Here is a 21626-nt window from a genome sequence, read left to right on the forward strand (position 1 = left end):
TCCCAAATTTCCAAAGGGTGTTTTGCCAATGACCTCACATTGCACAATGCATGTTTTTTTTTTTTTTTTAAATTTATTTTTTATTTTGCAGAATATCAGTTGAAACTGAAAGGGGGGTGGGGACAGTAAGAGGGGAATCAGAAAAAGAGAGAAAGACCGGCGACATGTCGCCACTCAGCCCCACACAGGGGGCGCAGAAATAGGGAGGGTGCATGCAAAAAAGGAACAGTTCACTGGTAGCTGACATCAGTCCGATAAGCAACGGGGGAGTATCCACCCAGTGTAGCATCCAGTCCAGCCCAAGTTCGTCCAGTGTCCAGCATCCCCCCCTAGTCATAGCCAATCATAGCGAGAGAGTGGAAAAAGAAAGGAAGAACACAAGATGATTACCCCAACTATCCCTCCACCCGCAACCCTCCCCAACATCACCCTCCCCCCGGTGGCGGCGACCAACAAACACACAGTGCCATGCCTACATTCACGTATTCAGAGTTGGAAAAGATGAAGAGATCGCAGTGTCGGCGGACACACAGCCGAAGGCAAGCCTCGGGACAGAAATCTCACAAGCGAGCCCCAGTTGTACATGAAATTTTTAAATCTCCCCAGGAAGATGTCAGAGAGGCGTTCCATGCTCAACAGACGCCACAAACGGGCATGCCACAAGGAAAGAGCTGGGGCAGACGGGGACTTCCATGCTGCTGCCAGAGTCAACTTGGCCGCACCCAAACATAGCCACATAACTCGCTTATCCGCTCTAGTCTGATGTTCAAGCAGCGGATCCCTAAGCCCTAGTAGAACAAAAGCCATGGTAGCCGGGATCGGGTAACCCAGGAGATCCTTTATGTGGGAGAGAATCTCAGCCCAGAATGGCTTGATGGCGGGACAATCCCACCATATATGGCTAAAATCCCCTAACATCCCACAGCCCCGCCAACACCTATCCGAAGCAGTAGGAAATATACGGTGTAATTTAGAGGGATACAGATACCAGTCAAAGACGAGTTTCATATGTGCTTCTCTGAGGTCATTAGAGTGATTATGTGTTGTCACATCTCTCCATAAGGCCCGCCATTCAGCAGTAGAGATGTCCCTCCCCAGCGTGGCCTCCCAGTGGTCCTGATAACGCGGGCGCGGTGTCACGGTAGAGTCTAACAGTAGGTTGTACAGGAAAGAAATCGTTCCCTTCATGGTGGAGGTGTGAAGTATGAAGGATTCAAATTTCGACAAGGGTCTGGTAGCCGCGTCTACTACGGCAGGCGACGTTGCCCAATGCAGGAGTTGGAGATGTCTGTAGCGTTCTGTCGGGAGGACGCCGTAGTCCCTCATGCAGTTGTGGAAAGTGAGGGGCTCGACGCCATGGAATAAATGGGTGAGGGATCGACAGCCACCCTCCCTCCAAGCATCAAAGGGGCCCTCCTCCAGGGCCGGGGTAAAAGCCGGGTTGAAATGAATCGGGGTGAACGGGGACGGGAACGTGGTCCAGCGATCATCACCGCTCACCGTGTCCCAAACCTTCAATACCGTGCTCGTGGGAGTGCTAATGTAGGCATTTTTTGGCCGGTCTGCTTTAGGCTTCCAGGCCAGGTCCCATATGGAGCGACCCGCAACACTCCGATCCATGTGGAGCCAATGCTTCTCCGATAGCTGCTGGGACCACTCTACCATGACCCTCAGTTGGGCGGCCTTGTAGTATAAATGCATGTCCGGAAAGCCAACCCCACCCTCCAAGCGTGGTCGCCGCAGGACCGAAAACGGGAGCCTTGCACGGCCACCCTGCCAGACATATTGCAGCATCATAGTCTTCAATCTGCGGAAGTAATCCAACCCTATTGGAATAGGCAACGCCTGAAAGAGGTACAACAATTTGGGAAGAAGCACCATTTTAAGAGCGTGTATCCTGCCCAGCCACGAGATGTATTTAGGCTTCCACCTTTCCAGCTCCGCCCTAATAGTAGAGAACATCGGAGGGAAGTTGGCCTGGAATAGGGCAGGCACGGAGGGGGTCAATCGCACGCCCAGGTAAAGCAAGGACTCCGACGCCCAGGCGAGTGTGGTGAGCGGCCGGGTCAGCCGTACCTCCCCTGCTGACAGGGTCAGATTCAGGATGTAGGATTTATCGAAATTGACCTTGAAGCCCGCCACCTCCTCGTAGACGGAGAGCACCGAGTGGACATGCGGGAGCGACAGCGCAGGCTCCATGATAGACAACAGAACGTCATCCGCAAACAGCGAGATCTTGTGCTGCTCTCCCGTGAAGGGAAGGCCCAAAATCCTCTCATTGTCCCGCACCGCCACAGCCAAAGGCTCAATACTAAGAGCAAAGAGAAGGGGCGAGAGAGGACATCCCTGGCGCGTCCCTCGTGAATGACGGAAACTCGGGGACCTATGACCGTTGATCAACACTCGGGACATAGGACCGCTGTAGTTGGCCTCAATCATCCGCACGAAGGAGGGCGAAAAACCAAAGGCCACCAGCGTCTTGTGCAAAAAACCCCAGTCGACGCGGTCGAAGGCCTTCTCCGCGTCGAGCCCCACTAGCACTGCAGGCACGCGAAATCGTTCCGCCTTTTCGATGAGGTGTATGACGCGGCGCAGGTTATCATGGGTCTGCCTGCCTTTAATGAACCCCGATTGATCAGGATGAATTAGAACAGGCATCAGATCTTGCAGTCTACCCGCCAGAATAGAGGAATATAGCTTAGCGTCTAAGTTGAGAAGCGCGATCGGCCGGTAGGATGTACAGAGAGTAGGATCCTTCCCCGACTTGGGAATGACAGTGATCAGAGCTTCGGCCATAGAGTCCGTGGTTCTGCCATCAACCGCCATAGCGTTGAAGAGGGAGACCAGGTAGTCACACACTTCAGAGGCAAACGTTTTGTAAAAGATGGCCGTGTAGCCGTCAGGCCCCGGGGCCTTGTGCAGCTTCAGGCCTTTAATGGCGTCTAAGACCTCTTCTCGGGTGATAGGGGAAGACAGTGAATCATTCCATTCTGCTGAGACTTTCGGGAGGGGCAGATCCTCCAGGAATCTGCGCGTCTGAATCAAGGGTGTCACTCAAGTAGAGCGCCTCATAAAAGCGCCCGAATACAGTCGCTTTGTCGGCATCTCTGTGCTGGACAGAGCCCATGTGGTCGCGAATACCCCCTATGTAATCTTTCTCACGCTTGTCCCGGAGTTGTCGGGCAAGATGGCGCCCAATCTTGTTGCCCTGGGAGTAGGAGGTGCGTCGAAGACGCAGGAGAGTATACTCCGCCCTGTTATTGTAATGGGCCCTCAATTTCCCTCGCACCGCCGTCAGGGGGCGTAGAGTCACCCTCGAGGGATTCGCCTTGTGGGCCTGCTCTAAGGAAGCCAGTTCCAGTTCCAGAGCCTCCCGTTCCCTGCGCCTCAGCTTGTTCAAATTTGCATTGAGGGCGAGGCATGTGCCCCGCAGAGAGGCCTTGCATGCGTCCCACGTGGTATACACCGACGTGTCCGCAGGTGGATTGAGGAGGAAGAAGTCACCAATAGCCTTGCGCAGAGCCTTACACGAATCCTCATCACGCACTAGAGCCGCCGGGAAATACCACTTGCGCCAGCCATCTCCCCCAGTGGCCCAGTGCAGTCCCAGAACCACGAGGCTATGGTCCGATAGCGAAAGTGGAAGAATATCAGCTAATTGGATGTCCCCCCGGAGGGCCTGACTAACCAAGACATAATCAATGCGGGAGTATGAGTGATGTACATTGGAGAAAAAAGTGTAATCCCTGGTCTGCGAGTGGAGAGAGCGCCAACTATCAATCAGTCCCATGTCCCCTATCTGGCGCTTAGTTTCATCCGAAAAGACCCCAGAGTCTGCCCTGCGGCCCCCAGAGCTATCCAGACCCCTGTCCCACACCATATTGAAATCTCCTAATAAGAGTAAGTGACCCTCCACAAAGTCCCCCATCCTGTCCAGCAGCTCCTGCAGAAAGCCATTCTGTCCCGCATTAGGGGCATACAACACAGCAAAAGTACATAGGCGTCCACGCAACAAACCTTTCACTAGCAGCCAACGGCCTTCCTTATCTCCACTAACCCCCATAGGTTGAAAATGCAGGGAAGCCCTGAAGAGTAGGGCCACCCCTCTATGCTTCGTGGTCGCAGATGCCCTGTAAATAAGGGGGAACTGCCTATGTCGAAGCCTCAATTCATCTCTCCTAGCCAGATGTGTTTCCTGGAGGGCTACCACATCTAAATGATGATCCATGATGTACTTCCAGAGTTTCTGCCGCTTCTGCGGAGAGTTACACAATGCATGTTTTAATTCCAGAGAATTGGTAAGGGGGGCTTTCCTGCCTGCTGGGGGCGCCTCCTCCTGAGGAATGGTGGTGAAATGACACTGCCTGCAGGTTATTGGTGCTTCTAACACAGTCAGGAATCTGTTGGTGCAATTGATGGAATTTTGACAGTGATTCCTGGTGGAGTGAAGCCCTCTTATAGCCCTTAAAGCGTCAGCAGAATAGTATCTAGTAGGGGAGCTCACCTGAATAACCTTAGTTTCCTTAATAGGGGCATGATCTCTGCTCTCTGGGCTCATCAGGGCGTGGACGGGCGCAGACAAGCTTGCCTTTGGGTTTAGGGTTTAAAGGTACTGGTTGCACAGAAACCGTTATATTTAACCAGGATCCTCTACATGACAGAGAGGACAGCAAACTAAGACAGAACACTGTGAAGCACATTTACAAGCCCCTTGTGCCACTTTCGCGTCACTTTTCACATGTTAAAAGTGATGCAATAGTGGCGTAAGGGACTTGTAAATCTGCCCCTATGTACATTACGAGCAAAAGAAGTACACAACTCCTCAAATTTTTTATCGGTCACAATTAGACAGTGTTGCTTCACAATGCACTTCAGTAAATAATTTGTGCCTATTTAAATGGGAGACGGGATTGTCGACATTACAAAACTTAGGGGCATATTTACAAGTCCGGCATTAAAGCTATCGCCGCTTTAACGGCAGCAAATTACAACTAAAACTGCGATAATGGACTTCAAAATCCTTTGTTATCTTACCAGAAGATTTTTTCAACATTGCTCTTTGCTATGCAAGAGTGAGAGCCGAGGCTCTCACCCTACCATAGCAAACTTGGGGGCATATTATCAAGAACAGCGTTAAAATGTTCCGATGTAAACCTGGACTTCTATTGAAATTCTCATTAATTCTCAAAAGCCTATTATTAAACCATAATGGCTGCTTTAACTACACTTTCCTAACACTAAAGCGACGATAATTTTAACGCTATCCTTGTAAATATGCCCTCAATATCGCGAAAAATACAGCGATAACTTATGTTCGCAAGTTAAAACCTTATTAATGTAAAACAGTGGACTTAACATATCAATCCACCTTGCATTTTAAACATGCTTAAGTCTACTTCACAACAGATGTTAGGATGCAACATAAACCGCAATTAGCGAGAGTTTTGCCATCGGTCCTCACATCCAGGGCTGCCTTGTAAATACAATGCTGTTGTCATACCTCCCTCTTCCTTTTTATATTCCCATAGAAACCCCTACCTTGCCACTGAGAGCACCTACATTGCAACTCATTGAAGATACGAGGCGAGCCCTTAGCAAACCGGCTGCTAACATGCATTAATGCATCCTAGCATTACCTAGTAAATAGGGCAATATAATTTTCACCGCATTTTTGGCTTTTTTTTAAAAATTGCAGCGAAATGGCACTTGTTAATATGCCCTCAAGTTTGCTATCACAGAGCGGGAACATCGACTCCCACCCAGCCGTAGCAAACAGCAGTGTCCCGGGGGTAGGCACCCCAAGACACATCAAAAGCCACTCCAGAGGGGTGGTGTTCCCCAAGGCACTCGACTGCTCCAGAATGGAGACCACGCGGCCCCCTCCCAAAATATAAAAAGTCCCGGAGGGTGGTAATACCCAGGGCTTACACGGACCTTTGAGCTCCCACACCAATTTATTTTGTAGCACCGAAGAATAGCGGTCCCTGGGCTACAGGGCCCCTCTGAACCACCATCAAATGTAATATTTTAGACCCCGGGATTCAACCATCCGAGGTATCTAATTTTTAAACAAGCACAGGAGCCTGTGCTTAGTTTTTATTTTTTTTACGGCGGATCCATGCACCCACCGCACATTTCTCCATTTGAAAAAACAAAAACAAAAAACTTTTTGGGGCATTAGGGGTCCTTGCGGGACCCCCTAAGCAGGTCTAGAGGGTCAAAATATTTCTTACCTGCCCCCCTTTATACATTTTTAACACTTCTACATCCTCCATTCTACCGAGGCACAAAATGGCTGCCAACACGTCCTGGTTTCGAATGTTGACAACCACTTGACAACCAATTAGCATTCAGCGTGTGATCGGGACAGTGCGTTTAGAGTGCACGCAAGATACGCGCATTCACCGAGGTCATAGATATATATGTATTTTTACTTGTGATTTTCTCAGAAACTACAGAACGTGTTTACACCGTTTAAGCAAAATGCACGAGTCTGAACCGAGGACTACCTCTTTGCCAAATTTATTATAATTCCGTTCAGCCGTTCGGGCTGTAACCGCAATGAACGGTTCCTTTGGAAAATTGCATGGGGAAAACACGTTTTTGGACCCCCCTTTTTTCTCTACCCCCGCTTCAAATGCAATATTTTAGACCACAGGATTTGTCCTTCCCAGGTAGCTAATTTTTCAACAAGCACAGGAGCCCACGCTTCGTTTTTTTTTTTTTTTTTTTATGGAAGATCCATGCACCCAGCGCATATTTCTCCGTTTTTTTCAACAACAAAAAAAATGGGGGGGCGGCCTAGGGGTCCTTGTGGGACCCCCTGAGCATGTCTAGAGGATCAAAATATTTCTTACCTGCCCACTTTATACATTTTGAACACTTGTTCTTCTAATTTCTAGATCCTCGCTTCTACCGAAGCACAAAATGGCTACCAACACTTCCTGGTTTCGAATGTTGACAACCATTTCACAGCCAATCAGCATTCAGCATGTGATCGGGATGGTGCGCTTATAGTTCGCGCATCCACCAAGGCCATAGATATATATGTACAATTTACACCACATAAGCAAAAGGCACGAGTCTGAACCAAGGAGTACAACTTTTCCAAATTTGGTGTAAATCTGTTTGGGTTGTAGCCGTGATGAACGGTACCTATGAAAAATTGCAGTGTGTGAGAGAGAGTGTGTGTGTGTATGTGTGTGTGTGTGTGTATGTGTGTGTGTGTGTGTGTGTGAGTGAGAGTGTGTGTGTGTGTGAGTGAGAGTGCGTGTGTGTGAGTGAGAGAGAGAGTGTGTGTGTGTGTGTGTGAGAGAGAGAGTGTGTGTGTGTGTGTGAGAGAGAGAGTGTGTGTGTGAGTGAATGAGAGAGTGTGTGTGAGTGAGAGAGTGTGTGTGTGAGTGAGAGAGTGTGAGTGTGTGAGAGGGTATGTGTGTGAGTGTGAGAGAGTGTGTGTGTGTGAGTGTGAGAGAGTGTGAGTGAGTGTGTGTGTGTGTGTGTGTTTTTATTTATTTATTTTAACGCCAGATGGACTGCTCTCAGCTCAAGCTGGGATTGTGTGCCGTGATCTATTACATCAGTTGTTCCCAAACTGTGCACCGCAGCACCCCGGTGCGCCATTAGAACTTGCCTGGGGCGCCACACATGTCTTGGGCATGTGGGAAAAGTATAAGATTTAATTCACGAAGTTTGTCAATTAACTATTTGCAGCACAGAGTAACCCATGTGACAGTGTCATCCCCACCTGTTGGCGTCTGAATCATAATTTGGCCCAGCGCACAACATACTTCACAATGCAAGAAAGAGCCTCTGCTTTCACTGGACTGCTTTTCATTTCCCTTGCTGATAGACATTCCCATTGATTGGTGTCATGGTACATCCGCCCAAAAGGGATTGCTAAAGGGCTACATGAGGAACTAAAACAAACATGAGTGCGTAATGTTTTGCTAACCAGAGTCAAAATTAAATTCCTTCAAGTTGTAATGAGGTGAAATACCTTCACCTACCTTCTGACAGGGCTGCTCCGTCAAAACATCCTGGCCCATAATGCACTTGTTACCTTCACATTCGGGGCGGTTTGCAATTATTGATGAAATATGTTTTTAAAGATGTAGAGGTAATTGACTGCTTCTTCCCTCTGCACACACAACCCTGCGGGTTCCTGCTCCCTCCAGAGTTTTCTGTATAACTTTTCAATTCTAAATCCCCCGTGTACGCCCTCTCACTAATGTACACTACTCGGATGGATTAAGGTTTCAATAGAGCGATGAAAACGTATGCGTTATATTTATTTTAAATGACTCCTATCTCAATTCATGGAAATCTCCTAGCACCAGAAAAACAGTACCCCGGTAACACACATGTGCTTTACAAATATTTAACTTAATTTAACCCAGATATTCCTCTTCTCACTGTCTGATACCTCACACTCTGGTGGGACCGCTGATTTCTTTGCGTGAAGTGGCGAGAAGGGGCTCGGATTGGCTGGTTTCTGCGCAGGGCTTGGATTTTAAAACTGGCTGGTGCTTTCTGGTGGAGGTTTGTCAGCCTTGGCTCTTTGCAGGATTTAGGATTGGAGGCAGACAACTGACCATGCCCCTAAGTGCCCCTGCATAGGCTGTACGAGCGAGGGGCAGGAGCAAAGAAAACTGCAAAGCGTGGCCAAGCACAGAAGAGGCACCCCGAAGTGTGAACCCCCCTGGAGCCAACGACCCACCGACTAGATGAGAGCAACTTAGAGCCAACCTAGATGTGTGAGGAAGACCCGAGATGCACCTCCAGAGGAGTGATCGCTCCAGAGCCAGCCACTTGTCTGCTTGAGTCTTGAGTGGATGCAAGATAAAGACACCCCTGACGTGTGAACATCCCAGAGGCGCCCTGTTAAAGGTGAATAACCCTGAGCCAACCACATCTCGATGTCTGAGGGACCCAGAGCCTCCCGAGACTTGTGATTACACTTGACGTGCTATGCTGGAGAGACGCTCTGACCCATGTTCACCCCTTTTCTGCACGTCTGGACAGGGTAAGAGTTTAGTTCCTTTCCTCACAAAAATGTTTTCAATACCAGATCTTTCCTTTCCTTCCAGGTACCTATATGTTTATGTATTATATTAGTTTGTGTATATAACTAAATTCTTAATTTATGTCACCAATTAAGTCATACATACCTTTCTGGGGTTAAGAGTGATTGACTTTTTTTTTTGCCCTCATGCACGCAAATGTGATTTTTTTTTTTCTAAACAGAACAAATAGGGCGATGGTACATACAAACAAAATAATATGCATTGTGTGGATCATGAGAGCAAAGCAGTCCTGTTCATCATTTAATTTACATATAGGGACTATACGCATTGACAAATCAGTATTATTAATCTTTACATGTCCAATCTGTGTCATTCTGAGGCACTTTCATCGTCTTCAAGGTTCGGAGGCTCACAAATATTACCACAAAACTTATTCCAAGCCCCCCAAATTTTCTCCCACTTCTTGGGGCACCCACAATGTATAAACATCGACTTCTCTGCCACCATCATTTCATCCATATCCGTGCACCACTTACGGAGGGTAGGTAGCGTTTCTGAGCCCCACAATAAGGCAATGTTACGTTTTGCCACCATCATGCCTAACATTACCCAATCCTGTTGGCGGTGATTTAAGTCGTTTGGCTCCCATACGTTCAACAAACAACGACGGGGTTCTGGCACCAGAGAAACATCTATAGTTTGGAAAATTGTACGCATGACTGACGTCCAATATGTCGCTATGTGTTTACAGTTCCAGATGATGGAATGTCCCCTCGTCTCCACAGTGTCATAAGCAATATTTATGGGGGGCTGACCCTATTCTGAATAACGTTGTTCTAGTGTAATATGTACAATGTAATATTTTAAGTTGAACCTGGAGGGTATTGCTGTTTCCCGGGGGGACGCAAGGGCCTCTTGCCATTCAGACTCATCAAAGTCGCCCACATCTCTGGACCAGTTCTGTCTTAGTGTGGATGTCAAATCTGGAAGGTTGTTGATCAATTTACGGTAGGTCAAAGAAGTGGCCCTATCTGGTATACATTCTGTCAGAAGCCTATCTTCAAGAGGAGAGGAGTCCTGTAGGTCAGTACCTGCAGGTATGACTGACTGTAGTGCATGTCTGATTTGGAGGTAACTGAACTTCTTCTTTTGCGTCATTTTGTAATGTGTTTGAAGGTGGGAGAAATCTACCACCTTTCCTCCCTTCCAGAGGTCACCCACCACTGAGATGCCTATATTATCCCATTCTCGGAACCCTGTACTGTTACGAAGAAAGCCTAACCTGTAGGAGTCCCACAGCGGTTTCATTTGTGTGATCGTCCCAGAGCATTTAAGACGCCTATTCGCTTTATACCAAAGTTGTACAGAATGTCGCGTGGGCCCGAGTAGGTCTGAGGGCATGCGGCGGTCATACAGATTTCCCAGCAGCCCTCTGTCCTCCAAGCACCGTCTGTCAGCTAGGTATGCCGGTTCGGTCTGCGGGGCATGTAACCAGTAATTTATCTGTTTAAGATGGGCCGCCCAGTAGTATAATTCTACATTTGGAAGGGCTATTCCCCCATCATACCAACTCTTTTTTTTTTTTTTTTAAACCTTTATTGAATTATCAAAGCATTACAAGCGCAGGCCTACAACCACAGGGGCCGGCCGCAAACTCAGGATATAGATTCAGGTGGCGTGCAAATATATACGACCGCGTAATATAAACGAGTCAAGCATGGCATATGATTGTATGTGCCACTAAGCGAAGGATATCAAAGGTTTAATTTTTCAGTTATGAAGAAACAGTAGTGGCTGCATTATCGATGGCGTCACACCGCAGAATAGAATTAAGAAGAGATGGGGGGGGGGACGTACCCCGCATTGCAATCATAACCAGGTGACAAGCATTACAGCCTTAAACATACTACGCCCGCTAAGCAGACTAGGAGTAAAAATCAGTATTAAAGCGAACGATTCAGCTAGAGCATCATCCCGGAAACCCACCCTCCAGAGACAGTGAGGCGTAGGCAATATAGACGCCAGATAGAGAGAGAAGTGAGATAGAGAGAGACAGCCAATCTACTGAAGAGGAAGGAAACCCCAACCGAAGATAAAGAGGAAAAGAAAGCGACCATAGAACAAAACAAACTAAAATAATAACCCCCCCCCCCCCCAACACCCACCACCCTGCACCCCTGTAATGGCTACGGCCAACCCCACTAACAGCGTGCCTGTCGCCCCAGAACTGCCCTAAAGAAAGGAAAGAAAGCGGAGGAGGAGAGCAATAAACACCCTCCCGGTCCCCGTAACCCCCCACCAGCAGCAGCCTCCCCAATATTCAATGTCGACCATTAAAGCAAGTACTGAACACACCCATGGGGAGAACTCCAACAAAAACCTCCCGTCTCCCAGTAGTATACACTTTGCATTTCCGTCATAAAGCACACAGAAAGCTAACCCCGAATGTCAAAGTCAACCCTGACCAGTTCGGTTCTTCACGAAAGCCCATGTCGTCCAAGCCACGGCAATCACGAAGAAAGCAAAGCATCCAAGACAGTTCAAAACAATGGCGACGGATCGAGGAGAGGAGACAAAATGGCGGCATCCGAAAATTCGACAATGAAGGATGAAGAAGGAAGACGAACCTTTCGGAAAGTCACTGAAGAACTGTCCTTGGCGGTAAAAACCTTTAGCAACAATGTTCCGTCGAACAGGAATGGAGCAGGGAAAGCCAACAACGATCACAGGTGCACCCTCCATGAGGCCAGAGTCATCAAAATAGGCTAAAACAGGCTTCCGTCCGGGGATCTCCAAATGGTGCGGAGAATAATCCACGGGGTCCAAGGCATGCTGACAACTTGTCGGATTATCCACTTCTGGTTCCAAGTGTATGTTATCCAGCTTTACAGACATTCATTGGCACAGGACGGCAAAGTGAGAGCGGAGCGCCCCAATGGTGGCCATTACGGACCTCAGCAATGGTGCGCCGTCAGTCCCCCCCCATCTCCTCTGGCATGAGATGAGGCAGGATTTGGACCCCTGAAACACCGTCCAGGAACCAGGCACACACGGGGCTTATGACAACAGCGAGCGCTCACACAACAGGCAGGGTCGGTATTCCGCCACTCGCGGGGGGCGGCCCGATAACCCGGGCCCCCCAGGGGGTCACCGGACATAGGACCCCCGACCGTGGTCACCGATATCACATGCGTCACTGTGCCGTGTCCTTAGATTAAGCCGGTCACTCAGTTGCCAACTGGAAGTAGAAGGATTGAGCCGAGATCGGTAGTCCGGAAGCAACCCTGGTCCCACAGCCGATGTTGATCACTTCCAACCCGGATGGGCCAGAAATCGAGGTCCCGGCGGAAGCCCTGGAATAGGCCGAGAAGTAAATTCGACGTAACTTTGTCCCCCGGTAAATTGGAGAGTCCGGGTTTGCACCGGAGGAGTCAGGAGCACTTCATATATGCGGGAGTCCAGCGTGCGTGTAGGATGAAAGACAGGATATATGAGCTGCCGGTGGAGGTCGGCGGAGCCGGGAGCTTATGCGGCCATCTTGGATTGTAGCGTAACTCCTCCTCCTACCAACTCTTTGTTAACTTACCTTGCGCGATACGTGGTGGCCTCCCATCCCACAGAAGATTGGAAACCCTGGTAGCAATAGTTCTGAAATAAGAGTCAGGAACCAAAAAGGGCGTATTCTCAAGGACATATAGAAATCGTGGGAGCGCCATCATTTTATATAATGCCGCCTTACCCAAAAGTGTAAGAGGGAGAGTTCGCCATATCCTAACGTCTCGCTTAAACCGCTCTAGGTGGGGACTAGGATTTAAAGCATAGAATTTGTTTGGATCTGATGTAATATAGATACCCAGGTATTTGAATGCTGTCCCAGTAGTTCGTAGGGGGCAACTCACGGGTAGAATAGGAGGAGGGCCGGTCAAGACATGGAGAATGGACTTGGACCAATTTGTTCTGTACCCAGACACTCTAACAAACTTCTCACAGACGTTCAGCAATTCTAGAATGGATTTCTTGGGGGAGGTGAAGTATAGCAAGATGTCATCCGCGTATAGGGATATGCGGTCTTCCCACGTATTGGTCCAAGAAAGTCCCTTGATAGAGAGTTCCCATCTGATCCAGATTGAAAGTGGTTCCAGAATCAGCGCGAAAAGCAGCGGGGACAGCGGACATCCCTGTCGCGTACCTCGACCAAGTGGGAAGTCTCGAGAGATATGTCCATTGGCCGCAACGTGTGCCAAGGGTTTGTTGTAAAGGAGGCGAATCCAGGCCCAGAATTTCAGACCGAAGCCCATGTGGAGGAGCACTGCAAACAAGTAGGGCCATTCCACGGTATCGAACGCCATAGTGGCGTCTAAGGAGAGAATGACTGTAGGCTTCTGAATATATGGTGTGCGTGCCAAGACCGCATAAAGCCTGCGTAAATTAAGTGCCGTGCTACGGTGCGGCATGAATCCAAACTGATCCGGATGTACTAAAGAGGAGAGGTGGGGGGTCAGCCGCAGTGCCAGTAGCTTGGCTAGGATCTTGGGTTCTGCGTTTATCAGGGAGATTGGGCGATAGGACGCGCAGTCGGTTTCTGGTCTGCCAGGTTTATGTATCGCGACTATAGTGGCAAGGCGCTGGTCTCTCGGTAACTCTCCTACTTCGAGACTATCAAGAAACATCTCTAGCAAGAAGGGAGCAGATGTCTGCGCTGTCCTTTTGCACAGTTCTACTGGGAGTCCATTAGGACCCAGCGCCTTACCAAACGCAAGAGAATAGGTTGCAGTCTGTAATTCTTCTATGGTGATGTCCGCCTCTAACAGGAGTGCTGCCTCAGGAGAGAGTTGAGGGATAGTCAAATCTTTAATATAGTCATACGCCTCCTCAAACGTGTAGGACGCCCGGGGAGCATACAGTTGCTCGTAACGACCGGCCAAAATGTCCACTATATCATCCGGTTTAGAGATCATGGAGCCTGTGGGGGAGAGCAGCTGTGCTATGATCCTGTTCGCGCTTTCTTTCTTATCCAGCCAGGCTAGCATCTTCCCCGCTTAGTCTCCCAGTTCGTATATCCTATGCCTAGTTGCTTGGAGGTTAGCTATCGTATTTTCCTTTTGATATGTCACATACGCGGTTTGCTTAATCTGGACCGCAAGGGCGGTTTCAAGGGACGGGTGCGCCGCGTGTTCCGTTATTGCAGTGGCTAGTTCCTCCTTAAGATTATAACGCTGCGCCCGTTTGTGACCTGTAAGTGAGGCAATTGCTTGCCCGCGCAGGACCACCTTATAGGCCTCCCAGAGCGTGCTAGGGGAATCTACAGAGCCAGCATTCTCTTGAAATAAGTGTCTGGTAGTGACTGTGAGGTGTTTCATAATGGGGCTTACATGCAGGAAACCGGCATGAATCGGGAACATACGCTTTATAGAAGTCTGGTGATGTGTGTTTTTTAGCAGCAACGGAGAATGGTCCGATATGCCCCTAGGGCGAATAACTACCTCCTCTATTCCCGGCAGGCCATCCGCCGATATTAGGAAATAATAAATACGCGTGAGACAGTTGTGGACCCCGGAATAGAAAGTATACTGCTTCTCGTGAGTGTGTTTGTACCCCCAACTATCTGTGAGTCCCATAGCATCTGTGAGACAAAGAAGACGTCGCCCACCCTGTACCCCTGATCTGATAGGAAATCTGTCTAGTGTGCTGTCCATTATATCATTGAAGTCGCCTCCTATGAGAAGTGTTGCAGCAGGTAGTATTAGTAAGAATGCTGTGAGAGCAGAGTGGGCTTGTGCGTGAAGGGCCGGTGGGATATAAACAGAGACCAAATTAAATAATCGTCCTTCTCATTGACATGTCAGTGCTGCGAAGCGACCTTGGACGTCAACTTGCTTCTGTTGTATCACCAATGGGAAATTCTTCCTGATAAGTATCCCCGTACCTCTAGAGCCTGAGGAAAACTGTGCATGTGCAACCATTTGGTATCTCCATCTATCCATAGCCTTAACAGTCGAGCCCATTAGGTGCGTTTCTTGTAGTAGAGCAACCGCGGGGCCACAACGCTTGAAATGCTGTAGCACCAAGCCTCTCTCTTCACTTTATCTCCTAACCCTCGGACATTCCAAGACAATATCGTTAAGGCTGTTTGGGAAGTCTTATACTCCTGTGAAACATGTTCAGCCATCAAACATATTAAAAATTGTCAGATATTCGAAGCCACATTTGCTACACCTAGATCCACTATGAAAGGAGAGTGTCGCCCTAACAAAATTGCATAGAATCAACTCAAAAAAATTAAACAAAACATTTACTCACTTACACCAGCTCCCACCCCCCCTACCTGCCTCCCTGCCTAGCAAGCCTGTAACTGCCTGCCACCCCAACTCAGCAGAGTGCTTCAACCCACCCAAAAGTGCAATACTTGCTTATCGGGGGTAATGAGTTCCTTAAGGCTCCAGCCCTTTTCAGACTCTAAGGCTTGCCTCAGTAAAAAGTCTTAGAAACAGCTCAGTCCGGAGAGTCCATATATCCGCACAGTGCGACAGGGAACGCCGGTACTTCTGCTCGGTCTATTCCTCCTCCCGCGGTGCCACCTGGCTTGATCCGCGGCTCCTGGAACCCTGCTTCTCCGGATCTTCTTCCTCTTCCCTGCGGCGGCGAGAGCCATTTCCCTGCTCAGCGTGGCCCACCGGACGCCATCCTTCCAACCAGTCGTGAGCCGACTCCGGTGTATCAAAGAACCAGGTTCGGCTTCCAGCCACTACTCTAAGTTTTGCAGGGAAGAGCATAGATTACGGTAGTTCCTTTTCTCGAAGCAGTTTCTTGACGTCAAAGAAACTTCGCATGCGCCTCAAAACCGCTGCAGTGTAATCGGGGAAGAAGTTAACAGAGTTCAAAATGCGTATTGGAGGTGAAATGCGTGCCGCTTGTAAAATTGCGTCTCTATCTCTGAAGTTGAAAAGTCTGGCCAGTACTGGTCGAGGGGGCGCCCCCGGCTTCGGTCGTCCTCCTGGCACCCTGTGGGCACTTTCCACCGAGAAGAAATGAGAGAGCCCCTTAGGTTGTAGTTTAGATTTTATCAGTTCTTCAACATATAAATCCATCGCCTGGGCGCCTTCAGTTTCTGGAATACCAATAATTCTAACGTTGTTTCGTCTTGGTCATCAAGCTTGTCAGTGAGTACTTTGTTCTCTTTTTCAAGGTGTGCGACCGCCACCTGCAGCTCTGAAGTATCCACAACCAAAGATTTTGCAACCACCTCCACCTCTCGCACCCTATCCGCCATTTTGTGGAGGTCCGCATGCAGCAGGGAGACCTCAGTGGATATTGTGCCCACAGTGGTCTGGACGCTGGAAAGGGCATGCATGATGTCCTCGAGTGTGACTTTTGGGATTCCGTCACCATCTGGCGCCTTATGTTGTGAGGAGCGCCCCTCCGGTGCTGTAGGAGTGTGTTTGCCATAGGCGTATTTGTCCAGTTTTTGCTGTGTTGCCTGGTTTTTGGGACCCCTGCCTGCCATGGCTTGACGGATCAGGTTGATATCTGGGGCCCAGGTCTTTACACAGTAAAATGTGCGGGAGGGCTGTTTCCAAAGATGTCAGAGGGCCGGGGGGAATGAAGGAGCACGCAACGCCCCACAAAGCCAACCGCCGGTGCAACAGAAGAATGGCAGCTCGGCCTTATTCCCTTCCCTGTAGGCAGGCGCAGGACTCTGCTTGAGGATGTCGCTCAGCAGGACGCAGTGCGGCAGCAGGATCTGTCCCTCGCCGGTGCAGGTATGGCGCTCACTATCGGGCTCCTGATCGTTATCTGCCCCCTAGTAGGCCAAGTTCAGCGACACAGCACTCGTCAGGACCTCGGCGCCAGAGGTGAGGGAGGGCGCTACTCCACCGGGCCTGAACCCTGGTCAAAAACAGAGGACGTAGTTTGATCACAGCACCTCCCCTGGTGGTATGTCCTGTGGGGGTAGAAGGCACTGTAAGGCTGTTGGGGGCAGCAGTAATGCAAATTGCGGCACTTACTGGCACTTTTCGGCTGCGTGCGCTGTAGCCTCGGCCCGGTCCCCAAAGCGGCTCGTCTCTAGCGGGGAATGTGAATAAGGCGATCCCAGGCAATAGGATCATCGCCGATCGGAGGGCTCACAGTGAGGGATAGGAGGTAATAAGTCCTCTGTAGACGCAATAAGTCTGGGCGGGGTCCGCTTCACGGGGTTATTCGCGGTTGACTGCCGCGCTGTTCACCACACCGCAGCAGTCTCCAAGCCGGGCGCCAGCACTACCACAGTTCCCGGTCCGGCCGCCGCATGTAGGCCGCTCCTCTTCAGACAGCGATTCCAGCCGCAGGCAGTCACAGATTTTTACCGGAGTGTCTCCGTTCACCGCCGCTTGAGTTTGAACGTTAGCTCCAGCCGTTGGAGCACTGTAGGTGGCGGATAAGAGAGCGGATTGATGCGAAGGGCTAGATCAACCTCAGAGCCCAAAGACTAAGTGCCATCTTAGTCGGCCGTAAGCCGTGATTGACTTTTTTTTATCTTGTAACTTTTCAATTGTTTGTGTAAATCACTTTTAATATTTTGGCCACGTTTGAGGTATAGAAAACAACATAAAAACTCCTGCCCCAGCCTTTCTCCACACACTAGCCTTACCTTACTGGTCTCCGTCCATCATATCTCAGTTGTGGCCAGCACATGCCTTCATGCTTAGCACTATTTTCCATCGACACAATTTTCAACCTTACCTTTCCCCCTGTGTCTCTTCTAATTTTCATTATCCTCCATGATATTCAAAGGTAGTCTTAGATTTCAGTGCCTTGTGTCGTACAACACATTTTCGGTGCCACATTTTGGCACTGTCCTTCTCTAAACACACAGAGACCCCCAACACCTTTCAACTGGGTGCCCAGTGGCTTGAAGTTAGTAACATGGTGGTTGTTGGCATGGGAATGTTACCCGCATAGCAACGACATGTGTACCCCTACTGTGTGTGCCCGGCTGCATGTGAAACGAATATTGCGATTTTGTTTAGCTCTGGTATCCTGCTAATCTAGGATGTACGAAAAGTGTTCATGGTAATGCAAGGTGCAGAACCTATGTTGTGACTTTGAGGGGTGCACAATGATCGCCCTCATAGCAGGTGTAGAACAACTTTGCATGTTCTGGGTACGTTACACAGAGAGGTGGTGGCAGTGTGCCTAGCTTTTGTAAATCGGTTGAGTGACCAGACCTTTTTATCTGAGCCAGGGAGAGAGTAGTCTACCCACTCTTCACATGCAGATTTCTGCTTTTATGTGAACCTTAGATTCTAGTTCTGTTATCACATGTGTGCAAACAGTGTGTATATACAACAACTGCTTGGAGCATGTACGTTAGTGGGACTGCATGTGTGGTGAGAATTTTGGACTGGGACCAGTGAGATCTATGTTGGATGGCCTCTTGTTCAACACAGAGCAAGATGGAGGGGTGATGCAGCTTCCACAGTCAGAGGGAGGCATTGTTTGCCTTCTTGTGGCTGGAATTCGAAGACACAGACCCTGGCATGAAGGAGAATGGAGAAAGGCCACCCTTTTAGAAATTAAATGAAAGCCTTGTTAGTAAAGTCTTCTGGAACACTGCTTTTTAGTGGATGGTAGGGGCGAAGGTGGGACTGCAGTTTATGTTGTTCAAGGTGAATACGTTTCTAGATGGGGCTTGTCCTTTTGTCTGTCTCTAATCATTGCTACAGGAAGGCTAATAACAGCCAGGTGCACATAACTCAATTAATTGTGCCCATGTGTTATACTTCTGCCTGAAGCCAGCATCATTGTTAACTGCCTCCAGAGCCATCATCTACTACTACTGAAATTCAGTCTTTGCTAGTCTTCCTGCATTACGAGTCCATGATCTCCAAAGACCTCAACTGCTGTTGTTCATTTGCTCTCAGGAGGAAGAGACCATGTTATGGAGGGCAAGGGGCACTCTCAGAAGGACAAGACCATGTTATGGAGGCCAAGGTGCTCAACATTGGCTCAGCAAGAGATCGTATTTTCATCAGAATAGTTTGGCATGTCTTGAAATGTAGTCACACACTTTCCTCGTGCTATATAACTCAGACAATATCTAAGGAGCAAATATAAACTCCTTAATCCACCCCGGATGGAACTTTAATTCAAAAGGCAAAAGGTCTGCTCTCCCACAATTTCCTACCCAGAAACATCTGGAAAATCTCCTCCCTTGGCTCCTTAAGAAAAAGGAACCACATATGGCTTTTTACTAGGGTAACTAAAATATTTGCTCCAAGCGATCCTAAGGCAGTGAGCCAAGGCTGGGCTTACACTCCCCCTCCACACCCACCGGAATAAAAATATAGTGACATCATGGGGAGCCGCGGTCATGGAAGCCAAGAGTTGAAGAAGTTTGGGAACCACTGTCTTAGATGATCCATAAGAGCTCCACACCCAGAGAGGCATCTGTTACAAATGTCGGCGACCTAATGTCTTAATGAAAAGGATCTCCTCTGAGGAGATGTCCAGTCTTGCAACACCAGTGAAGAAATTGTATTATCACTGGGGATAAGAGTTAATTTGCATTACCAACTGTCAGACAACACATACCACGGACCGTTAAGAAACGGATTTAAGGGTGAAGATGGGAATGTGATAAAAGGAAAACGCAGAATTTCATGGATCCCAGTAGTGAAGAGGTTTGATGAGCTGTTACTGTGAAGCCTTCAGAAGATTTTAACACTTCAGACAGTTATGTAGCAGCGTCTGGGAATCAGTGACCGGATATAAGGCAGCTTTGAATTTCATGTGCATATTACTGTGTTAGTTGCATTTTCAGTACTTTAATGCTGTAAGCAAACATTTTAAATTAAAGAGACAAGACCATTATGGTAACTTTTAAATGTATTAAAAGTGTAGTAGACCGTATAATACGGGAAGGAACCAACAATTTATTAACACAGAGGCCAGTAAATGTATAAAGATAATAGTACCTTTGAGCCTTTTAATCCTCCCAATTGATCTTTATCATTAAGTCCCCAAACAAAAACTTTGGTTCGAATCGTAGCTGTAGACTCCAGCCCGGTCGCCTTCTTCCTAACAAGGCTGAAGAAATAAGTAATTAATTGCTTGTTTTAATTTGTAACGCATTTATTAAACAAGTATTTACAACACATGATAATTTACTTGAAGTCTGAGAATCATTTCACTAATCATATTGGCTTAAGTTAGATATATGAAAAAGTGAGAAATAAAAACTATTTTAAATAAGCCACACAGTAAATGACAACAGCAAACAAACAATCAGCAAGTAACAAAAGCAAAAAGAAAAACACAACAATTTAAACGTTCACAAAATCATACTGGACGTGGATGGGGTAAGGAGAAACCACTATTGGTGTAGGAGACAAAAGCAGGAAGAGGAGAGAAAGGATAAGCTGGAATGAATGTTAGCATAAAACGCTAGGAGTGGAGTGAGAAATAGATGGGGTACAACACTCCAGAAGCAATTCTAGTAGCATACAGGCTTACCCTTATTGAATGGCAGAAAACACTTTTCAGATTAATAGGAATTCAAATGTATTCATTCAAGCAGTATCACTTCTCCATAGATAGATGCTTTTTGATGCATCTATTACAATTCATACAAACTGCTTTTGTGAATTTTCAATGCAAGGTTTCAGCTAGAACACATTACATGTCTGTGTGCCCACAATTTAACTCTTTCCTAACAGTTGTCTTATATGCAAACACCATTTACAAAACTTATATCTTTTGAAGAATTATATCTTTCTTATATATTAGATCGGAACTTATGACAGCTAACCTCAGGCTCCATAATCTGGAACCTACACATGTGAAGGGACACTTGTTAGACTGTGTGTTCTCTAATATCTCACATCTTCAGACGAGCCCTCCTCTCCCTATGCCCTGGTCGGATCACTTCCTGGTGCCGTTTGAATTGAACTTTATGAGGGATCCTCCTCCTCCTCCCGGTCCTAGGGCACCCCGTACCTATAAGAGAATTTGGTCACGACTATCAACTGAGAATCTCTCCCTTATTCTTGAACAATCAGTCCCCCCATCTGGATGCGATCCTCTGGTAGCCGATGTTGCATTCCATGACTGGCTCCGCCAAGCATTAGATATGGAACTACCTCTCAAAGCCATCTCAAATAAAAGGAGCGGCCCCAAGTCCTCCTGGTACACCCCTGAACTGGGATGTATGAGAAAGAAATGTAAAAAGCTGGAGCGAGAATGGCGGAAGAACTGCGCGACCACCAAAAAAGACAACTATCGTGAAGCCATGAGAGCATACAAGGTGGCTCGCAATTTGACCAAAGCCGCCCATTTTGAGGAAAGAATCAGAATGGCAGGTAACTCTTCTAGAGAAACTTATCAGATCCTTAAAGAGCTTCTCACTGTCCCCACTCCCCCGGTAACTCATGAAGTAAATTCGGATAAATGCAATCAACTGGCCCAGTTTTTTGATGTCAAAATACGGAACATCTTAGCCAGCCTTCCTCTGAGTACCGGTAGGGTAGACAAAGAAGCTCCGGAGGCCGCATTGGATGAAAAGGTGTTTGATAGCTTCCCCCCCATCTCAAAGGAGGCTTTTTGTGAGGAGCTTTCAGCCCTGAA

At 48.2% G+C, this 21626-nt stretch overlaps 1 protein-coding gene across 5 annotated transcripts in view; it reads right to left on the minus strand.

Annotated features, from left to right (window-relative positions):
• HERC2 (HECT and RLD domain containing E3 ubiquitin protein ligase 2) overlaps window positions 1-21626 on the minus strand; it is a 1676463-nt gene that overhangs the window by 812899 nt on the left and 841938 nt on the right. For all 5 annotated transcript variants that reach the window (XM_086934186.1, XM_086934185.1, XM_086934187.1 and 2 more), the window contains exon 57: window positions 19979-20090. In XM_086934186.1, coding sequence (XP_086790312.1) covers window positions 19979-20090 — 112 coding nt within the window. The remainder of the gene's footprint in view (window positions 1-19978; window positions 20091-21626) is intronic.

This window comes from Lissotriton vulgaris, chromosome 8 (genome assembly GCF_964263255.1).
Source record: "Lissotriton vulgaris chromosome 8, aLisVul1.2, whole genome shotgun sequence".
In the NCBI taxonomy this organism is placed as follows: Eukaryota; Metazoa; Chordata; class Amphibia; order Caudata; family Salamandridae; genus Lissotriton; species Lissotriton vulgaris.